This window comes from Marmota flaviventris, chromosome 15, assembly GCF_047511675.1.
Source record: "Marmota flaviventris isolate mMarFla1 chromosome 15, mMarFla1.hap1, whole genome shotgun sequence".
NCBI classification, from domain to species: Eukaryota; Metazoa; Chordata; class Mammalia; order Rodentia; family Sciuridae; genus Marmota; species Marmota flaviventris.
The window spans coordinates 59436816-59459824 of record NC_092512.1 but is presented as its reverse complement, the minus strand read 5'-3'; the positions used below and the strand labels follow the sequence as shown (position 1 = coordinate 59459824).

The 23009-nt window shown below is 41.2% G+C and overlaps 2 protein-coding genes across 2 annotated transcripts in view; one reads left to right on the top strand and one right to left on the bottom strand.

Annotated features, from left to right (window-relative positions):
* Positions 1–10382: 10382 nt before the first annotated feature.
* On the bottom strand, positions 10383–13631 carry Rpl7 (ribosomal protein L7). The gene is made up of 7 exons (XM_027949621.2): positions 13531–13631; positions 12635–12743; positions 12213–12379; positions 11594–11731; positions 11360–11469; positions 10723–10932; positions 10383–10444 (listed from the first exon to the last, which is right to left on the bottom strand). The coding sequence occupies exons 1-6, from the start codon at positions 13542–13544 to the stop codon at positions 10724–10726; spliced, it is 747 nt and encodes a 248-aa protein (XP_027805422.1). The 5' UTR covers positions 13545–13631; the 3' UTR covers positions 10383–10444; position 10723.
* Positions 13632–14468: 837 nt separating this feature from the next.
* Rdh10 (retinol dehydrogenase 10) overlaps positions 14469–23009 on the top strand; it is a 28597-nt gene continuing 20056 nt past the window's right edge. Inside the window, exons 1-2 of the mRNA XM_027953032.2 lie at positions 14469–15500; positions 17103–17338. Coding sequence (XP_027808833.1) covers positions 15212–15500; positions 17103–17338 — 525 coding nt within the window. The 5' untranslated portion in view covers positions 14469–15211. The remainder of the gene's footprint in view (positions 15501–17102; positions 17339–23009) is intronic.

The window sequence follows — 23009 nt, the reverse complement described above, 5'->3', positions numbered from 1 at the left end:
AATTTTAATTTTTAAATCCTTTCCCAATCATTTCGATAAGATTTTAGGAGGGAGTCAATGGATGTGTTCAATCATTTTCTTTAAACCAAAATCATTTAAGTCATCAGTATTCCTTTTAATTTTCTACACGGGACATCTCAACCCAATACTACTGGTCTTGAAGGTGGAACAAATTTTTGTTGTGCCAAACTGTTCCAACTATTTCAGAATATTTTCCTAATCCTCCTGTTATTTTTCATACTATCTCATTCTTGCCTTATCATGTCCATTCCTTCATCTCCTTTAGTGTGTGCGTGTGTTACTGGGGATTGAACCCAGGGGTACTTTACCAAGTTACATCTCTAGCCTTATTTATTTATTCATTTACTTATTTATTTCAGACAGAGTCTAAGACTCCCCAGCCCTTTTTATTTTATTTATTTTTTGAGACAGAATTTCCCTAAATTGCTGAACCTGGCCTTGAACTTACAATCCTCCTCTCTTAGCCTCCTGAGTTGCTGGAATTAAGACGTGTAACACTACACATGGCTCTTTTATTTCCTTGAATATTATACTTTTTTTCATGCCCTTCTATTACTTTTAGTTTGGGGGTACAAGTGTCCCATTTGCGTATCTGTTAAGTCTCCTTCCTTGTGATTAATTTCTTCACATAATTTGTAATCCTTGACTGCGGCTTTCTCTCTAGAGAAATGCTATCTTTAGAAGTCAACACTTGCTTGATCTAGGGACATCCTGGTAGAGGCTTTTCATTGGTCTCTGACTGGCCTGGAGTTTCAGAGATACCAGACCAACAAGTAAGTCATTTTCTTGGACTATGGTCCCTGACCATGTAGTAACGTGAACTGAGACTACAGCACTGAGCCAGTAGAAGGTAAGAAGCTCTGATCTCTAGCAGTTGACTCTTTTCTTACTGCAGCTCAGGTGAATGGCAAGCTTCTCAGACCAACGGTGAGAATTTTTTAAGTTACCATATCTCAGGGTTAAGGTACTTGTGACATGTTATATATTTTTCAAGTATAGATGCACTAATACACTTTCACATGTTCTTCTTCCAATGTGATGTCAACACTCCTATGAGATCTGTGTCCCTTTCCCTTAAACTAACTTCCTTAGCCAAAAAAACAAAAACAAAAACAAAGGAAGTCACACAGTATGATTTCCAAGATTAGGTCATTAAAAAATGACTTGATTTCCACCAGATTTTTCTCAAGGCACCATATTGTGTGGATATCAAGTGATGTGGAGAGTCTACATATAAAGGTTCCAACTGACAATCCACAGATATCAACAGTCAGCATCAACTACCAGACATGTGAGTGAATAAGCCTTCAGGTGAATTTAGCCCCCAGCCTTCAAATCTTCCTGCTGAGCCTCAGACATGGTGGAATACAGTCACACTGTCCCTGCTCTGCACTGTCCGAATTCCTTACCCATGGAGTCCATGAGCACAATAAATGGTTGTTTTGCACCACTAAGTTTTGGAGAAATTTGTTATGCAGTCATAGTAACTGGAACAGTACTCCTTTGTGACTCCCAGCTTTCAGCAGATGGCTCAATGGTGGCTTTCTATGTGAATATTCCTTCATTTCAGGCACCTGGGGATTTCCTTCTCTTGGTTCCTGCTCAACCACATATCCATAAATTATCTTATATTTTACTTAGTACTTGAAAACTAGTGAAGCAAAATGGGATTCTTTCATGTCAGCCCACTCTGCCACAATACCCAGAAGTTCCCAGTAAAACTTCTCAAACACAAATAACTAAAGAAGTTCGATTTTATAGAGTTAAAAATCTTAAAATAATCCATAGAGTGCATTTATTAAGGAGCAGCTGTTACAGAAAAAATACAAATAGTCATTAAAAAGTTCACTCATTTGTGCTCAAATAAAAGCAAAATAATATAAGGAGCTACTATTTTGGCCAATGAAAATGACAGGAACTTTTTTCTTTAAGTCAATAAAAGACAGTATAGGATTGGGTTCAAGGAAAAAAGCACTCTTACAAAGTTTCAGTAGTAGCATGGTTTGGTTTATTTCCAGAAGGCAATCTAGCAATATATATGTCCTTGTAATTTTAAATATATTTGACTCAGAAAGTTTTATTTTCAGCAATTTATTTGAAAGGAATAATCACTGATACACATAAATATTTATCTTCAAGGATGTCAAATCCTGTACTATTATAATAGAAAGGAAGCTGAAAATAATCCAAACATCAAAAAAGCAGGAGATGGTAAGATCATCTTTATTTTTAGTTTTGTTTGAACCAAAATAATTATCAAATGAACATGAACAAAGAGAATTATAGATTCATTAAGAAAGATATTTATTTATTCACAATGCCAGCATTATGCTAGGAGCCAAAATACCAACATCATTAGGATATAAAAACATGCAGTCTATTGGGGGACATAAAGTGAACAATGACACTTCATTATGATAAATATTAATGATGAAGCTACATTTGTATTCTGTGGTAAAATTGCATCTTTGCTGAACTAACTGAACGGGGGCAGTGACTGGGTTTTTGTTTTGGGGTACGAGCTAAGTCCCAGAGGTTTTGACAAGTAGAAAATAATGGTGGCAAAGAAGACTAACTAATCTCTCAAATTCTTGCTCCTCCTCCTAAGAATAGAGTTGTTCCTAGAGGTGGGAATGTGAGCAAACACAAGGTGTAACAAATTTCTACATGGTTTTAAGAAACGTAACTGCTTCATCCACACTTTATCTTTCCCCTCTGCTTACAGGATTATTTTCCAAATATATATTTTATTGTGTCTATTTAAGATGTACAGTATGGTGTGTGTGTGTGTGTGTGTGTATTTAAAATAGTTACTATGCACTGAATGGATTTAGACAAGAATGAAACACTAATGAATGGCAGAGCCTGGTCTTTTTAGCAAATGAAAGAAAGCTACCAGCTGATTAGGAACACCTGTGTTGAAATTGTTACAGTGTGAATGATAATAAACTTCTATATGTTAAATCACTAACATGTTGGGACCTATTTGTCATTTCAGCTAGCAGTATGCTAACACCTGTGATTTTTTTATTCCCAAGTATATATTAGTTTTTACTCAAATGCATTTACTACCCATGTACTATGTACAAATCAATGTGCCGTATGCATGAGAAATACAAAGACAAACTAAATACAGATTCTGCCTTCATGCAATTTCCAATACAGAAGGGGAAAAAATATCCACTTATACAACTGGAAGGTAGGGTGTGTAAAATTAAAGCCTTAGAAGATAAAGCATTAGATGAGTTAAGAGGAGGGAGAGAATACTTTCTGGTGGAGGTTCAAGAAAGATGTGGAAGAAAGAAGAACATGAGATTTCAATAGAATTCAGACAGGCCAAAATGTGGGGAGAGGCATTCTACCCAGATATAAAAGTGTAAGATATCATGGAGAATGGGATGTTTGTATTCTAGTTTGCCTGGGAAAAGGGGTTCAGATAAGGCCATTGTAAGAGTTAATGAAATAATAGATTGGGACGAATCTGAATGCTGGGCAAATGGTTTATATTTTCTTTTCTAAGTAATGGAAAGCCATTGGAGGTTTTGGAATAGGGTTGTGGCATATATTCACTGCTATGCGTTAGGAAAATTAATCTGGCAGGAAGAGTTAGACAGCTATTAATAAGAGTCCAGAGAGTACAAATTAGAGCAGTGTGGCAGTGAGAATGACAGATTGATAGTACATTGGATGTGGAAAGTTTGGAAAAAAATCAAAGATGAACTGGGATGACTAAAAAAATTATAGAACCATGAATTAATTTCAAAGAGAACATGTTAGTTTCAGCCTAAAGGGCAATAAGAGTCCAGTTTTAGATAAAATTGAAGTACAAGCCATCCAGTGGAGATATATAACCTGGACCCAAGTAGTAGGAATTGAGGATTATAGGCTTGGTTTGGAGATAAAAATGTTACCTATTTATAGGTAACAATTAAGGCCAGAAGCTACATTAAAGTTAGCCTAGGAGATCCAAAAAAGAAAAAAAAAACAGATTTCCTTAAAATATATGCAAAGCAGAAAGATGAAGAAAGGGCAGAGAAATGACTGGAGAAGAACCAGCATCACTGGAGGCATCAGACCGTACCAATTATACACAAGTTAGTGAAGTAAAGAAATTAATATTAAACACAGGATCTCATTTCCTCCTCAAACTACCCAACTGTTATGGTTGGAATACAAAGCATCCCCCAAAAGCTCCTATGTTAAATAGTAAGAGAAATGATTACGTTATGAGAGCTGTAACCTCATCAATCCATCCTAGTTTTGAATGTGCTAGGTGCTAAAGGTATGTGGGGTGGCTGGAAGAAGTTAGAGGATGTGCCCTCAGAGATTATATCATGTCACTTCTGCCCCCCCCCCCCAATAAGCTGAGCATCTTTCTGTTTCATCTTTGGCCAAGAGTGGTGGCCGACCATAGACTATGCATGGGCTGAACCTAGGAAACTGAGCCAAAATAAACTTTCTCCTCTAAGTTGTTAGGTCAGGTATTTGGTTATAGGGATGAAAAGCTAACACACCAAAGAAACATAAATTTCAGCCAATGACCAAGCAGGAATTCAAATCCTACAAGGAACATAGGCATTGGAGTGAAACTGTATTCTAATATTGACTCTGTCCTTCAATAGCTACATAATCATTGGGTCCTGCCTCTGACCCTCAAAAGGTGTGTAAAGAGTAAATTTTAAAACACTCACAAAGTGTTCAGCACAATAACTGACATGTAATAAACACCGAGCATAAACTATTTTTAAATTAATAAACATTTTTCCTTATCACGGCCTGCTGATGAAAAGTTAATTCACAATTTTTTAAAAAAGATGTTTAAATTTTTTTAATTGTGTATTTTGATACTGGAACAAGTAAAGGGTACACAATTGGGAAAAGGTTGTTCATTATTTTCTTTTAGATTTATACTTAAAGTTTTTTTAGTTTTATAATATACATATAATTATACATAAAAAGCATTATAATTATACATAAAAACAATTTTTTGAAAGCAAGATTCAACCAAAATTGGTAATGTACATATATCTGACCCTGCAATTCTGCTTTAAGGAATTTATTCTATAGAACTGTTCCTGGGTGTAAGAATGTTCATTGTTGCATTGTTTATAATAGGGAAAAAAAGGAACTAATCTCAAGTGGAAGAGTGGTTACATAAATTGATACATCTATAGTATGAAATACTCAGTACACCCCCTAAGTATAAAATTCATATGGAAGGTTTCTCTGTACCTTAATTGGAAAAGCAATTTTTCAAAAGAATCCATACATAATTTCATTCATGACCAAAAAATAAAGAATGTAAGGATGAACACTAAATTAACTCTAACTGGGGTTAAAGAGAAAGTAGTGGAAAATAAAGAAGGCATTCATTCATCTCCAACTCTATATACTGTGGTGTTCCCATGAAAAGTACCAATGCACTATAATGTAATTTCAAAACTGTAAGGAAGAATTTTAAAATGCAAATGTCAGAAGTATTTTTTAAAATAAAATTCTAATAGATTTTAACACTATTAAGCATACATATGCACACACAGTTGTATTTGAAGAGCAGAGATTTTTGTGCTTTAGGGAGTATAATGCTTTAAAATTGTTTGCAAAATTGTTTGCATTTATCCAGAGAGAGGCTCTACAGTTTCCATGATATCTATAACCCCAAAAAGGCTAGATGAAAAGATGACAATAGAAGTCTACCTGCAAGCAACTATTTTCTAGTAGATTTAAGCCCTAGTGAAAAAAGTAGCACACAAATGATAGGTAAATCAGAACTGGTACAAGGCAAAATTGGAAATGAAAACTGGGTTACAACAATCTAATAGGGTCAGCCTCCAAAGTCCTGGCCCATCTGGCTGGGTGCCAAGTGTGGGAGAAAGGCAGAAACATGGCAACCAAAGAAGGAAGTAAGCACATCCCACACTCCCTTAAGGTTTAAGTTCTGGGAGGGGTGGAGAGTGAACCTGTAAGGGTGTGTCCACTTAATGAATAGATACGTTTGCCCGGTATCAAAAGGGGAGAGGGAATGGAATTTACATATCTAGCAAGCAAGCTCTCTTCCCCTGGTTCATTCCCCATCTCCTGTCACCCGACCCTTCAGTGTATACTTGATCAGGACCTTGTGACTAGTTCTTTCTGGCAGCTCCGCTTTAGAGGGTCTGACGAGAATACTTGGAACCCGCCCAGGTGTCTCTCTAGGTCGTTTTCCCCCTTCTTGGTAGGAGACTCATCACCCCTCTCAGGCCTGACCCGGAAATGTCCCGGCCCTCCCAACCTCCAACGCCTTGGGGTTAGATGGCCAGCCGGCCAGGCACCCGCACTCACTGTCCCTGCAGCTCCTCGTAAGAGGGGAAGGGCTTCTTGTGGTGCCGGGCCCGTGGTAAAAAGGCGGGTAGTTCTGGCAGCAACGACTGCAGTGGGGGTAACGGGCAGCGCGGGAGCCAGCGGCGGCCCTGTGCTGACTCGAGCTCCTGGCCCAGCCCGGCCACGTTGCTGTGCTGTCCACAGTGGTGGGACGAGGCAGTCGGCCGGGCACTCGCACGGGAGCTGCTCTCAGGACAAGCATGCTCCTGCTCGGCGGCCGGCAGCCCTGCGATGCTGGGGAGCGTGGCTCAGCTCCGCCCGGCCCGGGGCAGCTGCAGCCACGCCCGTCCAAAGCGCGCATCGGTTGCTAGGGGCCTGTCGCCTGGGGCTGCGGGGCTCCGCTCTACCGGGTTGCAGGCCAGTCCTGCAGAGGAAGGGACCTAGCCTTAAGGGACCAGGGTGGTTGCCTGGGTAAGATTAGGAGGCTGCCGGGATTCCAGGGCATGCACCAGAGGTCACTGCTTGGGGTGCTGAGGTGAGCAAGTGCTGAAACAAGGCTGGTTTATCAGCGGTCAGTTGTGACACAACACGAGGGGAAGAAGGGGAGGTAATGGGCAATCAGACAGGTGTATGTAGTTTCTGGGTTGTTTGCTCATCAGCTAGTACCAAAGGCTAACTTTTCAGATTTAAAGCAATCAGGCTTTCATGGGTATTTTAACCCGTACTCTTGATTCCTTTGAAAACTAGGGTGTCCCCTTTCAAAGCACAGCACACTAATTTTGCACAGTAGGATCTAAAGCCTCAGCACTTTGCCAAATCGTTGACACCTCCTCTACTAGAGCTACAAAGTGCACATGATATGGTGTGACTCCAGGGAGACTGCTCAACACATACATACTTCAATTTTCCAACCCAAATTAGGCCTGGAACTTAAGTGGCCCACCACTTAGAACCACTTACATAGAATTATGTGGATTAAAGCAGCATTGGGACTCAATGATTGTAATCAAACCTTTATTACTAAATGGTTTCTTTTCATCCCTTTTTTTTGAGGGGGGCATTGAACTCAGGGGCACTCGACCATTGAGTCATATTCTTCACCTGTATTTTGTATTTACTTAGAGACAGGATGTCACTAAGTTCCTTAGTGCTTTACTAAATTGCTGAGACTGGTTTTGAAATCGTGATCCTCCTGCCTCAGCCTCCAGAGCCACTGGATTACAGGTGTGTGCCACCAGGTTCAACCTCATATCCTCTTGGTTATTACATTCCTACTTGAAACTTCTGCCATTTCTGTTCTGTCATCAGGGGTCTGAATTCTACCTCCTTTGTGAAAGCTTCCAGCTACATAGCATGAATAGTATTCTCTTAACATGTTCTATTACTAAATGAAGTCTTCCCCACTCCTCCTCCTACCATTCCCCATCACCAAATACCCAATGACTGCAACTGGAGACTCAAAATTTCAAATGGCTTAAGAGGTTAGAGCCAAGTGTCTACAATGTACCAGGAATTTTAAAAATTAAGTCTTACACTGGGAGTGGCTGGGGAAAATGAATTCCAGATAGAAATGCTATAGCTGGAAGCAGAGATGCACACCTGTAATCCCAGCAACTCAGCAAGGTCCTCTCTCAAACACCAGTTCAGTGGTTAGGAGCATCTTGGTTCAATTCCCAGTAACAAAAAACAAGAACAGAGGCTGCTCTGACATCAAATCTGTCAAAATAGTGGGGGACTGCGTGCCTAGAATCCTGGCAACTTGGGAGGCTGAGGCAGAAGGATCCCAAGTTTAAAGCCAGCCTCACTGAAATGGTGACTTGCCAAGATCCTGTCTCAAAATAAAAAGGGCTGGGAATATGGCTCAGTGGTTAAGCACCATGGATTCAATCCTCAGTACCAAAAAGTGGAAAATATATATTTTTAAACCCCAAAAAAGAAAGGAACAGAAACTTGTCCATCTTCCTGTGGAGCTGGGCCCCAAAAGATATCAGGAGGCTCTGTACATCCCTGTAGCACTCAGCTTACCATATTTGTTGTCCATTTCATCCATCAGAGTGACAAAGTAGAGGTTATTTTATATTGCTCCCAGTTGTACATTTGAAGTGCTCAAATTTACGACCAATACCAAACATTTCACGAAACCTTTACATTAAATTTCCACTGAAATCCTATTACAACTGGTGCCAACATTTCCCCTACTTTACTAATTAAGAAACTAAACAGGACTTATTGGCCCAGACTGAGACTAGATGTGAACACAAGCAGCCTGGTGCCAAACTTGCATTCTTAATATAGACAACCAAAAAACAAATAATAGTATTTACAAATAAATACTAAGTAAAATGGAAATCAAGAGATAAGGTGACTTTTTGACCCTACTAGGTGCCAAGGTTCACATGAATGGGGAAGTGGAACATCTCTTTGCAAATTTAAAGAGGTAGGATTCAAGTAAGGTGCCAATCATCTTCTCCACAGTTCACAAAATATTTTCATACCCACACATTTCTATCCTCAGTTCTGTCAGATTATCATTTCACTTTATGCCCTAGGAAACTGCTGTCACCAGCAGACAGCAATGTTGTAAATTTTTCCTACTTACCCCCATACTCACTACAACTATCTATTGATTTCCTAATCCCACTGCATGAGCTTCAGAGTGGACAATCCTGGATCTCTACAATCCCTCCCTTGTTTCTCCACTCTGGTTCTATTTACAAGATGATATATCAATATAAATCCAGTGACTAACAAATGTAGCGCAGGGGTGGTGGTAGGGAGTTGAAAGAGGCTATATATGGAGACAGAGATGTGTGGTAACCCTTCATACTTTCTGCTCATTTTTGCTGTAAACCTAAAATTGCTCTTAAAAAAAAAAATTCTGCTAAACACCACTACTCTATATCTAAGCACCTGTTATTCTTATCCCAATATAAAAATTTCCTCTAACACTGTAGTGTAGCCACCCACCTACACCTAAGCAGTTAGCAATAAAACTTTACTCTGATCTTGCAAAGGCCACTGATGGCCCTCACCATTGTCTAAAAACCTGTTAAGTCAACCAAGGTCTAACATCTTGTGAAATACGCCTCCATTTCAGGACAGTGGATGTGCGAAGACAGGGGTTTGGTACTCATTTAACAGCAAAAAGAGGATAAGCTTCAAAACTTAAAACTCTTTGGCTCCACCTAGAGATTAACATTATATGTATTTTTTTTAACACTGATCCTACAGTTCACTAAAACAAATTTCTGACAAAACACAGATATTCTCACAAACATGTAACATGATTTTATGAAATACTTTTTTTTCCTCCAGAATTCATGAACTCTTAAGAAACTAAGGCAGAGAAATAGCTTCTGGATCATAAATAAATAAATTCCTAATGTATTTGTCTAGAAACTTCAATTATTGAAAATCAGTTAATGATTCTGGTTTAATAGTGCCAAAAAAATCAACAAGGGATAAATTTCACATTGCTGCAATAAGGTCTCAGCAATAAAAATCAATGACTACATGGGGGCTGGGGTTATACTTAGTGGTGGAGTGCTCACCTAGCATATGTGAGGCACTGGGGGTTTGATCCTCAGCACCACATAAAAATAAAATAGTGTCCACCTAAAATTAAAAAAAATTCAGTGATTACAAAAACTTTGCTTTCATTGTATACTTTGTTATCCTATACATGTAAAGACTTTTTATTTCAAAGTTTTGCTCACTCATTTCAATTTCACTTCTACTTAATATCCACAATGTATAATGGAATTACTAATATCTCATCTAAATTTGGGCAGAAGATGCAAAATAAGAATGAAAAAATGGAATACAAAAGGAAAAATAACACATTCACACGGTAGTTTTCAAACAAGCCAGTGTCTGAGAGACATGGGACTTCAGCAATTAAATGTGTATGATAAAATGAAAAGCCTCACAAACCCCAGAAATGTTTTTTCACAACATAAAAACTTGACCCAGGTTTTCTGTTGATATGACTGAATTTGTATACACATCAAGATTCACCATCATAGCTGAAGGAAGGCAGAGGCAGACTAACAAATCACCAATACATTGAGAGCAGGTACTGTTTTATTAACTGACCAGATTACAAAAATACCATGGTAGATACCTGAAAGGGAAAGAAAATAAACCTATTAAAGACTCTTAGCAGCTAAAGATTAACATTTAATTAGGGGTATTTTTAAGGACACCCAATTTCCATTTTCAAATTGATAAAAAGGAGGGGGGTTCCTTCCCTCCAGAAATGTCTTCAAAAGGAAGGAGAGGAGTAACTAAACCAACTAATCATAATATCACCCCTCCCCCACTGAAGAGTACTGATTATATTAAAAATCACCACATTCAATTATTAAAACTACTACTTTCTCCCAGGATGCAGTTTCTCACCTTAGTTCATCCTTCTAATAAGCCTGTTGATCTGGTCTTCCCTGTTGCCAGCATCTCCACCTTCTACAAAATGGGTGGTCTTTTTCTTCATTCCACCTCTTGGAGAAGACAATTTGAAGGGCCACAGGAAGTTATTTGCTTCTTTGAAGCGTTTTCCAACAGTGTAAATCTCATGAATCAGATCTTCCATGCAGATGATGCCATATTTACCTGGAAAAAAATTCATTTGTGATTGCTTAAATTTTAAGGCATACAAAAAAAGCACAATTACAGGCTGAGCTAAACGCAAATCAAAAGTAAACAGAATCATGTATATCTAAAAAAGAAAAAGAAGTAAACAGAAGGGCGCCATATTGCATGCTTGTGCCTGAGTCACTGGGATTACTGGCACAGGCAGAGACAAAAGACAGAAGTTTGAGGGCACCGTCTCAAGATAAAAACTAAAGGGCTTGGGATGTAGCTCAGTGTGCCAAAGCACCCGTGTCAAGATTCAAGCAAATGAAATTATCTCATGTTTTCTTTAAAGAAGGATTATAGGAAATAATGTGAAGGTTCATTAGTGAGAAAATTAAGGACATGAGAGGCCATAAAATTTCACCATCTAATATCAAACTTCCCCCAAACAAAAAGAACCTACCAAGAGATCGAGCAATCAAAGCGTTATCTGTCAAGGCAATTCGTTTTTTATTGATTTTGCCATATCCACGCTTGTAGATTAGTTCATTCACTGATTTCAGGTTTGGGTACCTGAAATACGAAAAGCAGACATACATGATCAAAGAAAAAGGTTACTGCTATCAAAACATCTAAAATTCACCTCGCTATACCAGTCTATTTGCCAAGCAGAAATCCAAGAAAAAAAGGCACTCACCCCCATGCAATGTAAGGTTCCACGATCCTCAGCATGTTAATTGAAGCCTTGTTGAGCTTAACAAAGGTGCCATTGAAGATCTGGCGAAGGCGAAGAAGTTGTAGCACCTTACGAACCTTTGGGCTCACACCATTGATACTGCAGTGAAAAGGGACCAAAAATTTTTTTAAAAATCAGTTTTTACTATCAACTGACAGGAAACTAAACAAACTGATCACACATGTCCCACAAAAACCAAATATCACTGATGTTTTTCCTCTTTACCCTATAATTCCCACCAACCTGCTTCCTCTCCAACTATTTTTGATAAGTACCAGTAAAAGGTCCTGACTTGTGTTATCACCTGTCTTTGTTATAGCAAGACAGTGACTGTACACTTTAACTTCTTTTGAAATCAACTGACAGGACCCTGAACTCCTCCTGATTTAATTAGAGTAGACAGGAGCTTTAGGACAGGGCTTGTAACTAACCCCTTAAAATGACACCCACGCCTTTTTTCTAGTCACACCTAAACATTGTTATTCCCATGTTTTAGATCAGTCCTTCCTGAATTAACAGGAAATTTTACTGAGGCTTCTAAACTTCCCTTTAAACCAGATACAGTAAAAACTGAACTTACCCTCTGATCCTGATAACAAATGCCAATTTGGGTTCTGCAGGTACATAGAAGTTGCCGGCTTTTCTTGCCATTCTAGCCATCCGAATCTCTGTTCTGTACATTTGCCTATATTCCTTGTGGTAATGCTTAGCTTTTTCATAGATTAGCTTCCTCCTTGCCTTTCGAAGCTGAAAAACAATTACCAATTATTCATGATTCTTAACTCCCAAACAATTTGCAATAGCAATTTTTAAAATAATCTTCCCTTGAAATTTTTCTTGCCATAGTACAGTTAACATTTCCAAAAGCTACATTAGGAAGCTTCAAGCAATTCCTTGGTACAACAGTGAAGTAAACAAGTCTAGCTAAGAACATTCACTTCATTCTCAATCCCAACCACATGGACTCCCCTCAAAGCTTAGTGCATCCAAACATTTACTTACCATCTTTTGGGCAAACTTCTTCCTCAGGCGCTTTACCTTCAGCTCTGCATAATTCCTTCGCTTTTTCTTAAGAGTTTCTGGCACAGCAGGAACCTTCTTTTTCTTCTCTCTGTCATTAGCATACAAAGAATATTATCAATAATTCGGAAACCTTTCTGCCTTGCATCACTCCCGTGCTGTACTGAGCAAAGTGTTAACACATGGAGCATCGGTGGCTCTTCACCATCACTGGTATCTTAAAAGTTACCCTAATATGCTCCAGTCTCACAGAATTTTTAAATTTCCTTCAGTAATTTTCCCTTCTAACACACATGTCAGATAATGTCACATTTGCGATTGTGGTTTAACAGAATGAACATTCCAGCTCCAGTCCTGGCCTCCAACAATTATACCTAAGAAAATATACCTAGAAAATAGCTACACAAGACGTATCAGAACCTTAAGACTGCTACAAAGTCACCTAACTTTCTGCCTAAAGAACCTGGGATTCTCAAAAATAAAAAGGCCAAATTCCACTTTGGTTCAAGTCCCAAGCCACGCATACTGAAAGCAAAGGCCTGTAAGCAAAAAACGCCCGAGGATGAATTCAACTCAAGAGGTTTTGTACCGGCCTCGATATACCTCGGTTCCATCGAGGAATGGACCTCGGCCCAACCGGCTTAGATGCACACATAAATTCTGCGCTGGTACCTCGTTCCCGTACTTCCAAAACCTTCAACCTACGGCCGCCCGCATCCCATCCCAGCTCGGGGTCCCTACTGGTGTCATGGAGCGTCACAAACACACAGATAAGTGGGAAAAGGTAAGAAGTACAACCAGACAGGGAAAAACGGAGACAAATGGCCTATATTTTCGGGGATGGAGAAGGATTCTCGAGAGGACGAGGAGTAACTTACTCGGCACCCTCCATGGTTCCAGCCGGAAAAAGAGGAAGTTGGCGCACGCGCACTGCCCACTTAAAGACGGCGAGAGAAGCCCCACGATTTATAGGCGTCCTAAAATAAGCCGGAAAAGAACTCGGAGCTGAGAGCCCACCTTGAAGTTGCAAAATTAAGAAATGCCCGATTTAGCTTCTTCCAATCAACTTTTGGGGGAAACTTTTGTGGGAAAAGCAAATGCAGTAGTTAGACTTTAATCAATTCAAGTGCAAAGAGTGGTGACACCTTGACTGCTCGGGGTCCTAATCCCTAGGTTGCGTTGACAGGATTAGCTCGACTTCCACCTTGTAAATTAACCAAATAACACGCCTCTGGGGAATAAACTACAAACCCCGGCATGCATCACTCCATGGTCCGCTCGACGGGAGGGAGACGCCTGACCAGGGCTGTGGGTAACCACCGGGGTGGTGATTTCAGCCAGGAAAATGAGAGCCTTTGGGATAATGTCCCACACAGGTAGCAGCGATTCGAAGCCACTTTTGGCCGCTTCTCAACTCTCTGCCACCCATAGTCAGACTCTGGCACCCGCCTTGCCGCGCTGCCGAGGTCCTTCTCGTTGTCCTCTAGCCTTCAGGGCTGTCTTCCGCAGCGCCTGATCTCAGGCGGGGCAGTCTGAAGTCCCCTGGCTAACGAAAGTGGCAAGACCGGGAAGAGCGAGGACGCGACGGCCAGGGGATGATGGCCGGGGCTCCGCCGACCGCGCGGCCTGACAGGCGGAGGCCGGGACGACCTACGGCAGGGGGCGTGAGCTGCGAAGGGAGGTGCAATGAGAGCTGGAGGCTGCGGCCACGGCCGTGTGAAAGGGGCTGCCCCGCGCTGCTCGGCGGACGACGGGCGGAGGGCTGGGGGCTGGGCCGGGGGCGGGGTGCGCCCGGGGGCGGGGAGGGCCGAGCGGAGGGAGGGCCGAGCCGATGCCGCCGCCGGCTCTTCCCCGTCGCGGGTTATATAGCGCGGAGCTTGGAACCCGCTCACAGCCGGCCGGGAGCGCTCCAACTTGCAAGCGGCGCTGTGCTGCGGAGCCCGGTACCCGAGTGACAGCCGCGGGGAGTGCAGGGCAGGGGGACACGAGACCGCAGGGGCAGCTGCAAGCCGTTGGGCAGCGCTCGCCTGAGCCTACCGAGTCCCCCCTTTCCGGCGCTCCGCTGCCCCGCACCCCACTCTCCCACCCTCTCGCAACTTGAGTCAAGTTGACAACTCCTGCGGCAGCCGGCCAGCCGGTGCGGTCTCCACCGCTCATTCCTTCCCCGGGGTGAGAAGGAGCCGCTGCGCCGGCTCCGGGGACGCTCGGGCGGCGGCAGCTTGGCCATGAGGGCAGTGCGCGTCGCCTAACTCACGGCTGTCACCGCCGCTGCAGCGGGACCGGCCGGCAGGACTCTCTGGGACAGGCGGGCGGCCGCCGGCAGGAGGCGCCGAGCCGGGCGGCAGCCGCGGCGGGCACAGCCCGGGGCCACTGCGCGGAGCCCAGCACCGCGCTAGCAGAGAGCGGCGCCGCGCACTGTGGTCCGGCGGGCACCTCGGGGACAGGCGCGGGGTGCAGCCTTCTGGTCCCGGCCGCTCTGACAAGGGCTCCTTTGGTGTGCCTGGCGCGGGGTGGGCGCGGACAGGGGCTCTGGGCTCGCGCGGGCCCCCGGGCGTCGCAATGAACATCGTAGTGGAGTTCTTCGTGGTCACTTTCAAAGTGCTCTGGGCGTTCGTGCTGGCCGCGGCGCGCTGGCTGGTGCGGCCCAAGGAGAAGAGCGTGGCCGGCCAGGTGTGCCTTATCACGGGCGCCGGCAGCGGCCTGGGCCGTCTCTTCGCGCTGGAGTTCGCCCGGCGCCGGGCGCTGCTGGTGCTCTGGGACATCAACACGCAGAGCAACGAGGAGACGGCGGGCATGGTTCGCCACATCTACCGCGACCTGGAGGCAGCTGATGCCGCCGCGCTGCAAGGTAACTCGGACTCATGCCCGAGCATTGTTGGGTAAAACCTCTCCCCTCCCTGCACTCTCCCCTGGAAGGTCCCCAGATCCCACTGTCATGGTCAGCCCCGCTCTAGAGAAAAAGAATACCCTATCATTCTTTTGGAAAGCGAGTGGAATTTACCCCCTAATAAAAGAGAATGATCACCGCACTATTGGAAGAAGGAAAGTGTGCCAAACCCAGCCCTTTAAGGAGGTCCGTCCCTTTGGGGACGACTCTGGTGTTTCCTATACCCTCTGAGCCTAGGGAAGGCAGAGGGAACTTGTTACCTCAGGATGAATTCCTTAAGAAATGTCTCTTGCTTGCATGCGCATGATGGGAAACAGAAGCGTCTTTGAGAAGTTGTTCCTAGACTGGACTGTATCAGTGTATATGTGTTACTGCGGTCTGAACCCCTTAGAAGAGGGCAGTATTGATGGTTTCGCTATAACTTTAGCCAAAAGAAAATAATTACATTGTTTCGCCTGCGATAAGTAAGTGCTTCAGTTACTTACTACAGATCCCAGCATGATTGAGAGATGACCTGCCTCTTGAGAAAGTTATTGAAGGATTTCAGCTTCATGAATTCATGTAAATTTCTTTCATGTTTCTGGTCACCCCAGTCTGCATTTTTTGTATAACCTGAATCTGAGACTTAAGAAGAAGACAAGAAGAAAAAGCCTAAGTGGAAACTGTAACCAAACATAAAATATTGGTCCAGGAAAATTTGATGATTGTTCTTGCTTTTTGACAGAAGTTTTCATTTCCAGGAGAAATATTGAACTATATGAATATTTATTTGAGTGCCACTCTTTCTCTCTGTCCATCATTTGTTACAGACTTCTTGGCACCTGCTTTCTTGATTTAAATTTGGAAATGATGCTAGTGTGAAGAGGTAGCAAATACAGATTGTGTGTGTTCCCTTCCAAAACCTAAAAGATAAGGGTTTCCAAAGAAGAGATTTTGTTTTTAAGCCATTCAAGTTTTTATGTGGCCCATTAATTTATGTTCCACCCCAATAAGAACAAGTCAGTGGCCCTACTTTTTCATGAGAAACTTTAAATTCATTTTTTGCCTATGGATGAATTCAGATTATTATTTACAGCTTTGATTTATAAACTTTAAAGTGAATTTCTATTTTGATGGTGCTCATACTGAATATTAAGAGCTATTTCTGGTCAGTTTCCCCCAGCTCCCCCTCCCACCCCCCCCAAAATAGGAATGTGTAATGTGTATGTGTGTTATTCTCTGGGCTGAGATCTGTTCTTTGCAGGTGTCTTTAGCTCCAGCAAGCTGATCCCATGTGGTCTACTTGTTTTGGGCTTGTCACAATTACATGACTTTCCCCTAAGCAAAGTTATCCAGTAAATTGCTGCAATTTCCAAAGACGGGGGGGGGGGGGGGGGGGGGGGGGGGGGGGGAGAAGCAGCTGTAAGTTCAGTCATTGGCAAGCCTTGTGGTGTCAGAAATTTGAAGCTCACTGTAGTACTTTTGTTTTGTGTGATCTTTGTCCTACTGATTGCCATGTGACTCACTTTCTGTACCTCCTTCTCTGTTCCATTTTCTCCCCCTCATCTGGACTTCTGAGGACAGCTGGGAATGGTGAGGAAGAAATTCTGCCCCACTGTAACTTGCAGGTTTTTACCTACACCTGTGATGTGGGGAAAAGAGAAAATGTCTACTTGACCGCTGAAAGGGTCCGCAAAGAGGTTGGTGAAGTCTCAGTCCTGGTCAATAATGCTGGCGTGGTCTCTGGACATCACCTTCTGGAATGTCCTGATGAGCTCATTGAGAGAACCATGATGGTCAATTGCCACGCACACTTCTGGGTAAATATAAACCTTTTTTTTTTTTTTTTTTTTTTAAGTCCTGGGCCCTCTTTGAGAAGGATAGAGATCTCAGTGCCAGCTTGAAAGCCACCTGTACTCCCATCACCGAGCCTCCTAATGAGTTATTCCCCGATGGTGAATTTCATTGTATGTTGGTTACTATTAAATCATTACTCTCTCCTCTCCCCCAAATTCAGTATTTCTTGAGAGGGTAAAAGACTTAACATTGTGAACTAGTTTGAAAAATTGCCATAAAAATAACAAGAGAGAGTATAAAACCCTGGGTTTGTTTATTTTACTTTCCACAGAGTTTATAAAACATTGGTTGTTCTTATGAATTCCTAAAGTCAGGGTTTAGGCTTCCAAATTACTGCTCAGCCACATTTTAGAAAGTGCCAAAGATTCTGAAATCAGCATTTGTGGTCCACTGGGAGTGATCAGGCCACCCTGGCCATCACTTATCTTCACCAGGATCTATATCATTGTCCTGTTGGAGGACATCTCAGGACTTTTTCAGCTTGGAAAAATTTCTCAAATGAGAACAGAAGTCACCTTGATAGGACCACAGAGTGGGGAGGGCATCATGAGACCTGTTGAGCTGTGGACTTCAACAATGTGAACTTCTAGCCAGCAGAGCTACTGTAGCATCTAGGAATTGGTGTGTGTGTTGGGGGGGGGCGGGGGCTGTCTGCTTGGAGGGACAAAGTAACCATAACTTTTCAGCTGGATTATCTTTAATAAAGGCAGATGTGAAGCTCTCCTCTGTAATTCTGTGCACTGTTGACCCACTATGCTTTTTTTCTTCATAGTATTTTCCCTTTTGTAGATAGGTTGAATCCAATAAAGAAGAGGTAGAGAGGGCTGGGAGTGTAGCTCAGTGGCAGAACACTAGCACATGTTGGGCTTGGTTTGATCCCTAGCACTGCAAAAAAAAAATAATAATAATAATAAAATAAGTAGGGGGATAAAGAGATAGGGTTTTATATTATTTTCCACGGGCAGATTAGTCTTCTATTAGAACACAACAAAGAACTATTTCTAAATAGGTCATAATAAACCCCTTAATTTTTTAGCAACTGCTTAAAAACTTAATCTGGCTTTAGAAGTACTTATTTACATGTTGCTTATCCAATAGCAAGCCTATTCTCTGATCCTGGAAGAAGCTTATTTTGATGTTTTATTTTTAAACATGAGCTTCATTTCCTTTCAGAACCTCTAGAAATGAACATATGAATAACCTGAGCTAACTCATGTCCGTGTTTCGAATGAGTAAGAAGATAAAGTTTAGGGAAATGTGAATGTGCCCCTGTGTGTACATGCATGTCGGTGTGTGTTATGTGCAGTGGGTATGGGGAGCTGAATTTAAGGTGTTTTTTTGGTTTTGTTTTTTTCTGGCAGCAGTATCAAAGGGGTGGTTTAGGTGAGTAAATGCTAGTCCAACTAAATAAACTTGGCAGTATACTCTATCAAGAATCTTGTATGATTATAATTCTGACTAAAACAAAAACTGCTATTTGAAACAAAAGACAGACATAAATTGCAGGTGTAATGTAGTTTCCATATTTGAAGAATGGTAAAAGTGAAGCTGCCGTAGAAACTGTGTTGGTTTCAGTCAATGCATCATCCTTAAACAGATACACAGCTGTCAGTAGCATAGTGTGCACCACAGGCAACTGGGAATTGTTTTTTTTCCAATAACCTTTGACTGAGATGATGCAAGATTTCCTAACTTTCACCTACACCAAATACTCTGAAGTTTCACCTTCCTGACTGTTCTCTGATTATTTTGTTGACTTGCAAAATTTCAAATGTAATCAGACTTTGGGTACCAGGGATTAAACTCAGAGGCGCTTAACCACTGAACCACATTCCCATCTCTTTTTTTTATTTTAAGACAGGATCTTGGGCTGGGGATATAGCTCAGTTGGTACAGTGCTTGCCTTGTATGCACAAGGCCCTGGGTTCAATCCCCAGCACCACCACCCAAAAAAAAAAAAAAAAAAAAAAACAACAAACAAACCAGGATCACACTAAGTTACTTAAGGTCTCCTTAAATTACAGAGGCTGCCCTTGAATTTGCAATTCTCCTGCCTCAGTTTCTCAACCGCTAGGATTACAGGCAAGCACCACCTCATCTGAATGTAACCAGATTTTTAAAGAAACCCCATATAGTCTTAGGTGAAAAAATATTTGTAACAGGAGAGCATCTTGTCTTCCCTAGACATACTATAAGATGAGTGCTAATGTGTTAGGCTCAGAAAATCCATAGCCTCAGCTTTAGAAATGCACATAAATTGAAATATTGTATTTTTCTTTTTCTCTACATCCCCAGCTACTTTCAAATTTTATTTTGAGATAAGTTCTAAATTGCCTAGGCTAGCCTCAACCTTCTAATCCCCCTGCCTCAACCTCCTCAGTAGCTGGGATTATAGGTATGTGCCACCATGCCCAGATAATATACTGTACTTCTAAGATTAGGTTACTTTTTTTTTTTTTTTTTTCGATACAAGGGATTGAACCCAGGAGTGCTTGACCACTGAGACACATCCCTATCCCCACCCTTTTTATTTTCTATTTCGAGACGGTCTCACTAAGTTGCTTTAGGGTCTTGCTAAATTGCTGAAGCTGGCTTTGAACTTGTAATCCTCCTGTTTCCGCCTCCCCAGCCACTGGGATTACAGGCATGTGAGCCACCGTGCCTAGTCTACTTTCTAACATAAGGAGGAAATTGAATCACATCTCTAGTGGAAAGATTATTCTGGAACTGAATCTGTATACCAAGGAGGAACACAGCACCTTTCTAGCATCCTCACTGTGCCTCAAGATGTTGTTTAACCACACAATTTAGGGAGTTCTTGGAAGCCTTGGTGGTAATGATGTCACTTCATATTAAAATATGGGAGGCTCCTAAATTCTCCAGCTGTTTTTCCCCTAAGCATCTAAACTTAAGAATTATTTTCAATATTGAGTCAGAAAATTCATTTTAGAGTTGGAATTTCTGACTTCTTGCCGAGACTTAAAACCTTTTGAGAAGAAATTGAAAATTTGCAACTAAAATTTAAATTATTATAATTTTTACAGTGATTTGGGTGGGAAGGTTAAGTAGTATTCCAGTAGTACTCTTAAGCAAAAATGTTAGTGATGATTTTTCAAAGATGTGTTGGCCTGACTTGTGTTGTCTTCCTTCCAGAAAAAATAATGATTGTATCTTTTTACTGTGTTTGGGTGAGGGAAAAAAAAAAATTCCCTTATACATTTTTAAGTACGTCAGCTGAGCAAAGAGCTTGTTCAATTATTTGAATAGATCATCTTGAGCCAGACTTTTAAGTAGCAGTTAATGTCTGTTTTCGTAGAATAACAAATAGTATGTTGATCCTGATTCAGAGTTAAAGTTATGAACGGTGAAATAGAAGACCATGTCGACTTTCACTGAAAAGCTGTGGATGCTCCCACTTCCAAACCATTCCTTATACTGGTCTCGCTGCCTGGAATTGCCTCTTCCTCTACTCCCTGTGCCTTTTAAAGTCTAGTCCAAGTTGTCAGCCTACCCTTCCCTCCCCACTGTAGCCCTTCCTGGCATTCTTGGATATCAGAGCTAAAGGATCCTTAGAGACCATCTGGTCCAACCCCTTACTTTCCAAGGAAACTGCACTTAAATGACTCACATAAGACTTTTCTTTCCCTGGGTGTTTGTTGTTGGTTGTTGTTGTTTGATAGCATTTGTTGTCATTGCCATCCTTTGGTGCATAGTATGGATTTTTGGCATAATTTTGTCTACGTTGTGCCCTATATCCCAAAGTAGACAGCAAGTTGTCTGAAGGTAGTTGATTGTATTCATCTGTTTGTTTTCTTCTGCCTGAAACAGAACTTTATTCTTAAGTCACTCAATAAATATTCAATAATACATAATAGGCTTCTGCTGACATATTTAGAAAATAACCTATTTAGAGAATGCTCATGTGTGTCTATTGCAGTGAATTTTCAAAAGGTAAGTATTATGTTGAACTAACTCAAGCTGATACTTAAAGCATTTAACTCTAGTGCACATCCACTATTTGTATCTCCTTTTGTTTCCTACTGACTTGTGACTTTTCCAGTCGTCCTGCCCCACCTGTATGCTCAATTTTACAGTAGTGTGTTAACTCTGTTCATAGGTGTGAGGCTGAGGACTTTGAGAAAGCTGCTCTTGATATGCCAATTTGAATCAAGCTCCAATTGAATAATACCAACCAATCATTTTTTCCCAATAACTAGGCCTCAAGGAGAGGACCCCTACCACATTGTTCTGCACAAGTCTGCAGTCTGCTGTGGCACTTCACCTTTTAGTGTTGTTCTACTACCAGATTTCCCAGGAATCTTCTTTTGGTCACCAGTCAAGAAGTGATAGATATGGGGTAGGCTTTGGTGTGCATAATCTGTGAAACACATAGTTAGGAGAAGGCTGTGGAGAACAAATGCACTTTAACACTAGCATAGAAATCATTCACATAGGCTCTCTATCTTGCTAAAATGCAAAGAAAAAAAAACCCTTGAAAATACCTCTGCGTTCAACTTTGAAATATGGAAAGGTGATCTCTATTCAGTAACTGCAATCCTATGGTTCCCCTCCAAATATTAACATTGCTTCACTTGATGTTTTTTTCAGAGTGGGTATAGAATCTTGGTTGCTATTTCTAAAAGCCAAAGTTTATCTGTAGATCCTTTCAATCAAAGAGCTGCATTTGGCCTTTATACGTGAGCAGCACATTGATCCCTGATTAACCAAAAGGGGGAAGCAAAAGCATTTAACTCTAGGCCTTTTATGTTCTGAAGAAATTTTGCATGGTAAAGGACTAAATCTGTCAAATAGCTAGTAGGTAATTTACTTCTATTGATATGTTAGTCAGACAAGATAATTGGTAGTTAATTAATAGACCACTTAACTTAAAAGGTTTCACAGTTTTAAAATACTAATTACTGAATTAGGCATTTATCTATATCCAAATGTCTAAAGTCTATTTAGTTAAAATCCATCCAGGAAAAGTAAAAGCCCACCAGCTAGATCTGAGTAATGTAGCACTTAAATGCATTAGTGCTACCATTGTACCTAATATCTCATGGATGGTCCCTAATCGTTAATGTTTAAGTTCTTATGTGATTTACTGGTTTTTAATCTCACATACTGTATTCCTCTTTTCTCTGGTTAGAGAAAGCTAGTTTTGTTTTTGTTTATTTTTTTTCCAAGCCCCCTTAGGTTTAAAATGTTTAAAAAATCATTTCTAAAATATTCATATAAAATATTTGTTTGATAGTTGCTCCTCCATACCATAATATTAAGAATTTTAAGACTAAAACATTTTATATAATATTGTTTCCCTATAGGATGTTATTAAGGTAGATACTAAAAACTTAGAATTTATGGCCTATTTTTAAAGTCTGCTCTAGAACTGGTTTCTGTCATTAAATGTCACATGCATAAAAATATTTGAGCTTTCAAAATAAAGACTTTTAATTCTTGAACCAGGTTGTAAATTGGCATAGTTTGTCTTATTAATTCTTGATTATAGTCAAAAACAGGAAAAGAATCTCTGTTGATGGTAACTGCCTGGATAGCTGGGACCATTTATCTGTATACACAAACAAGGATCACATGTTTATTGAACTTTAGTTTCTATGTTTGATGTGTTACATC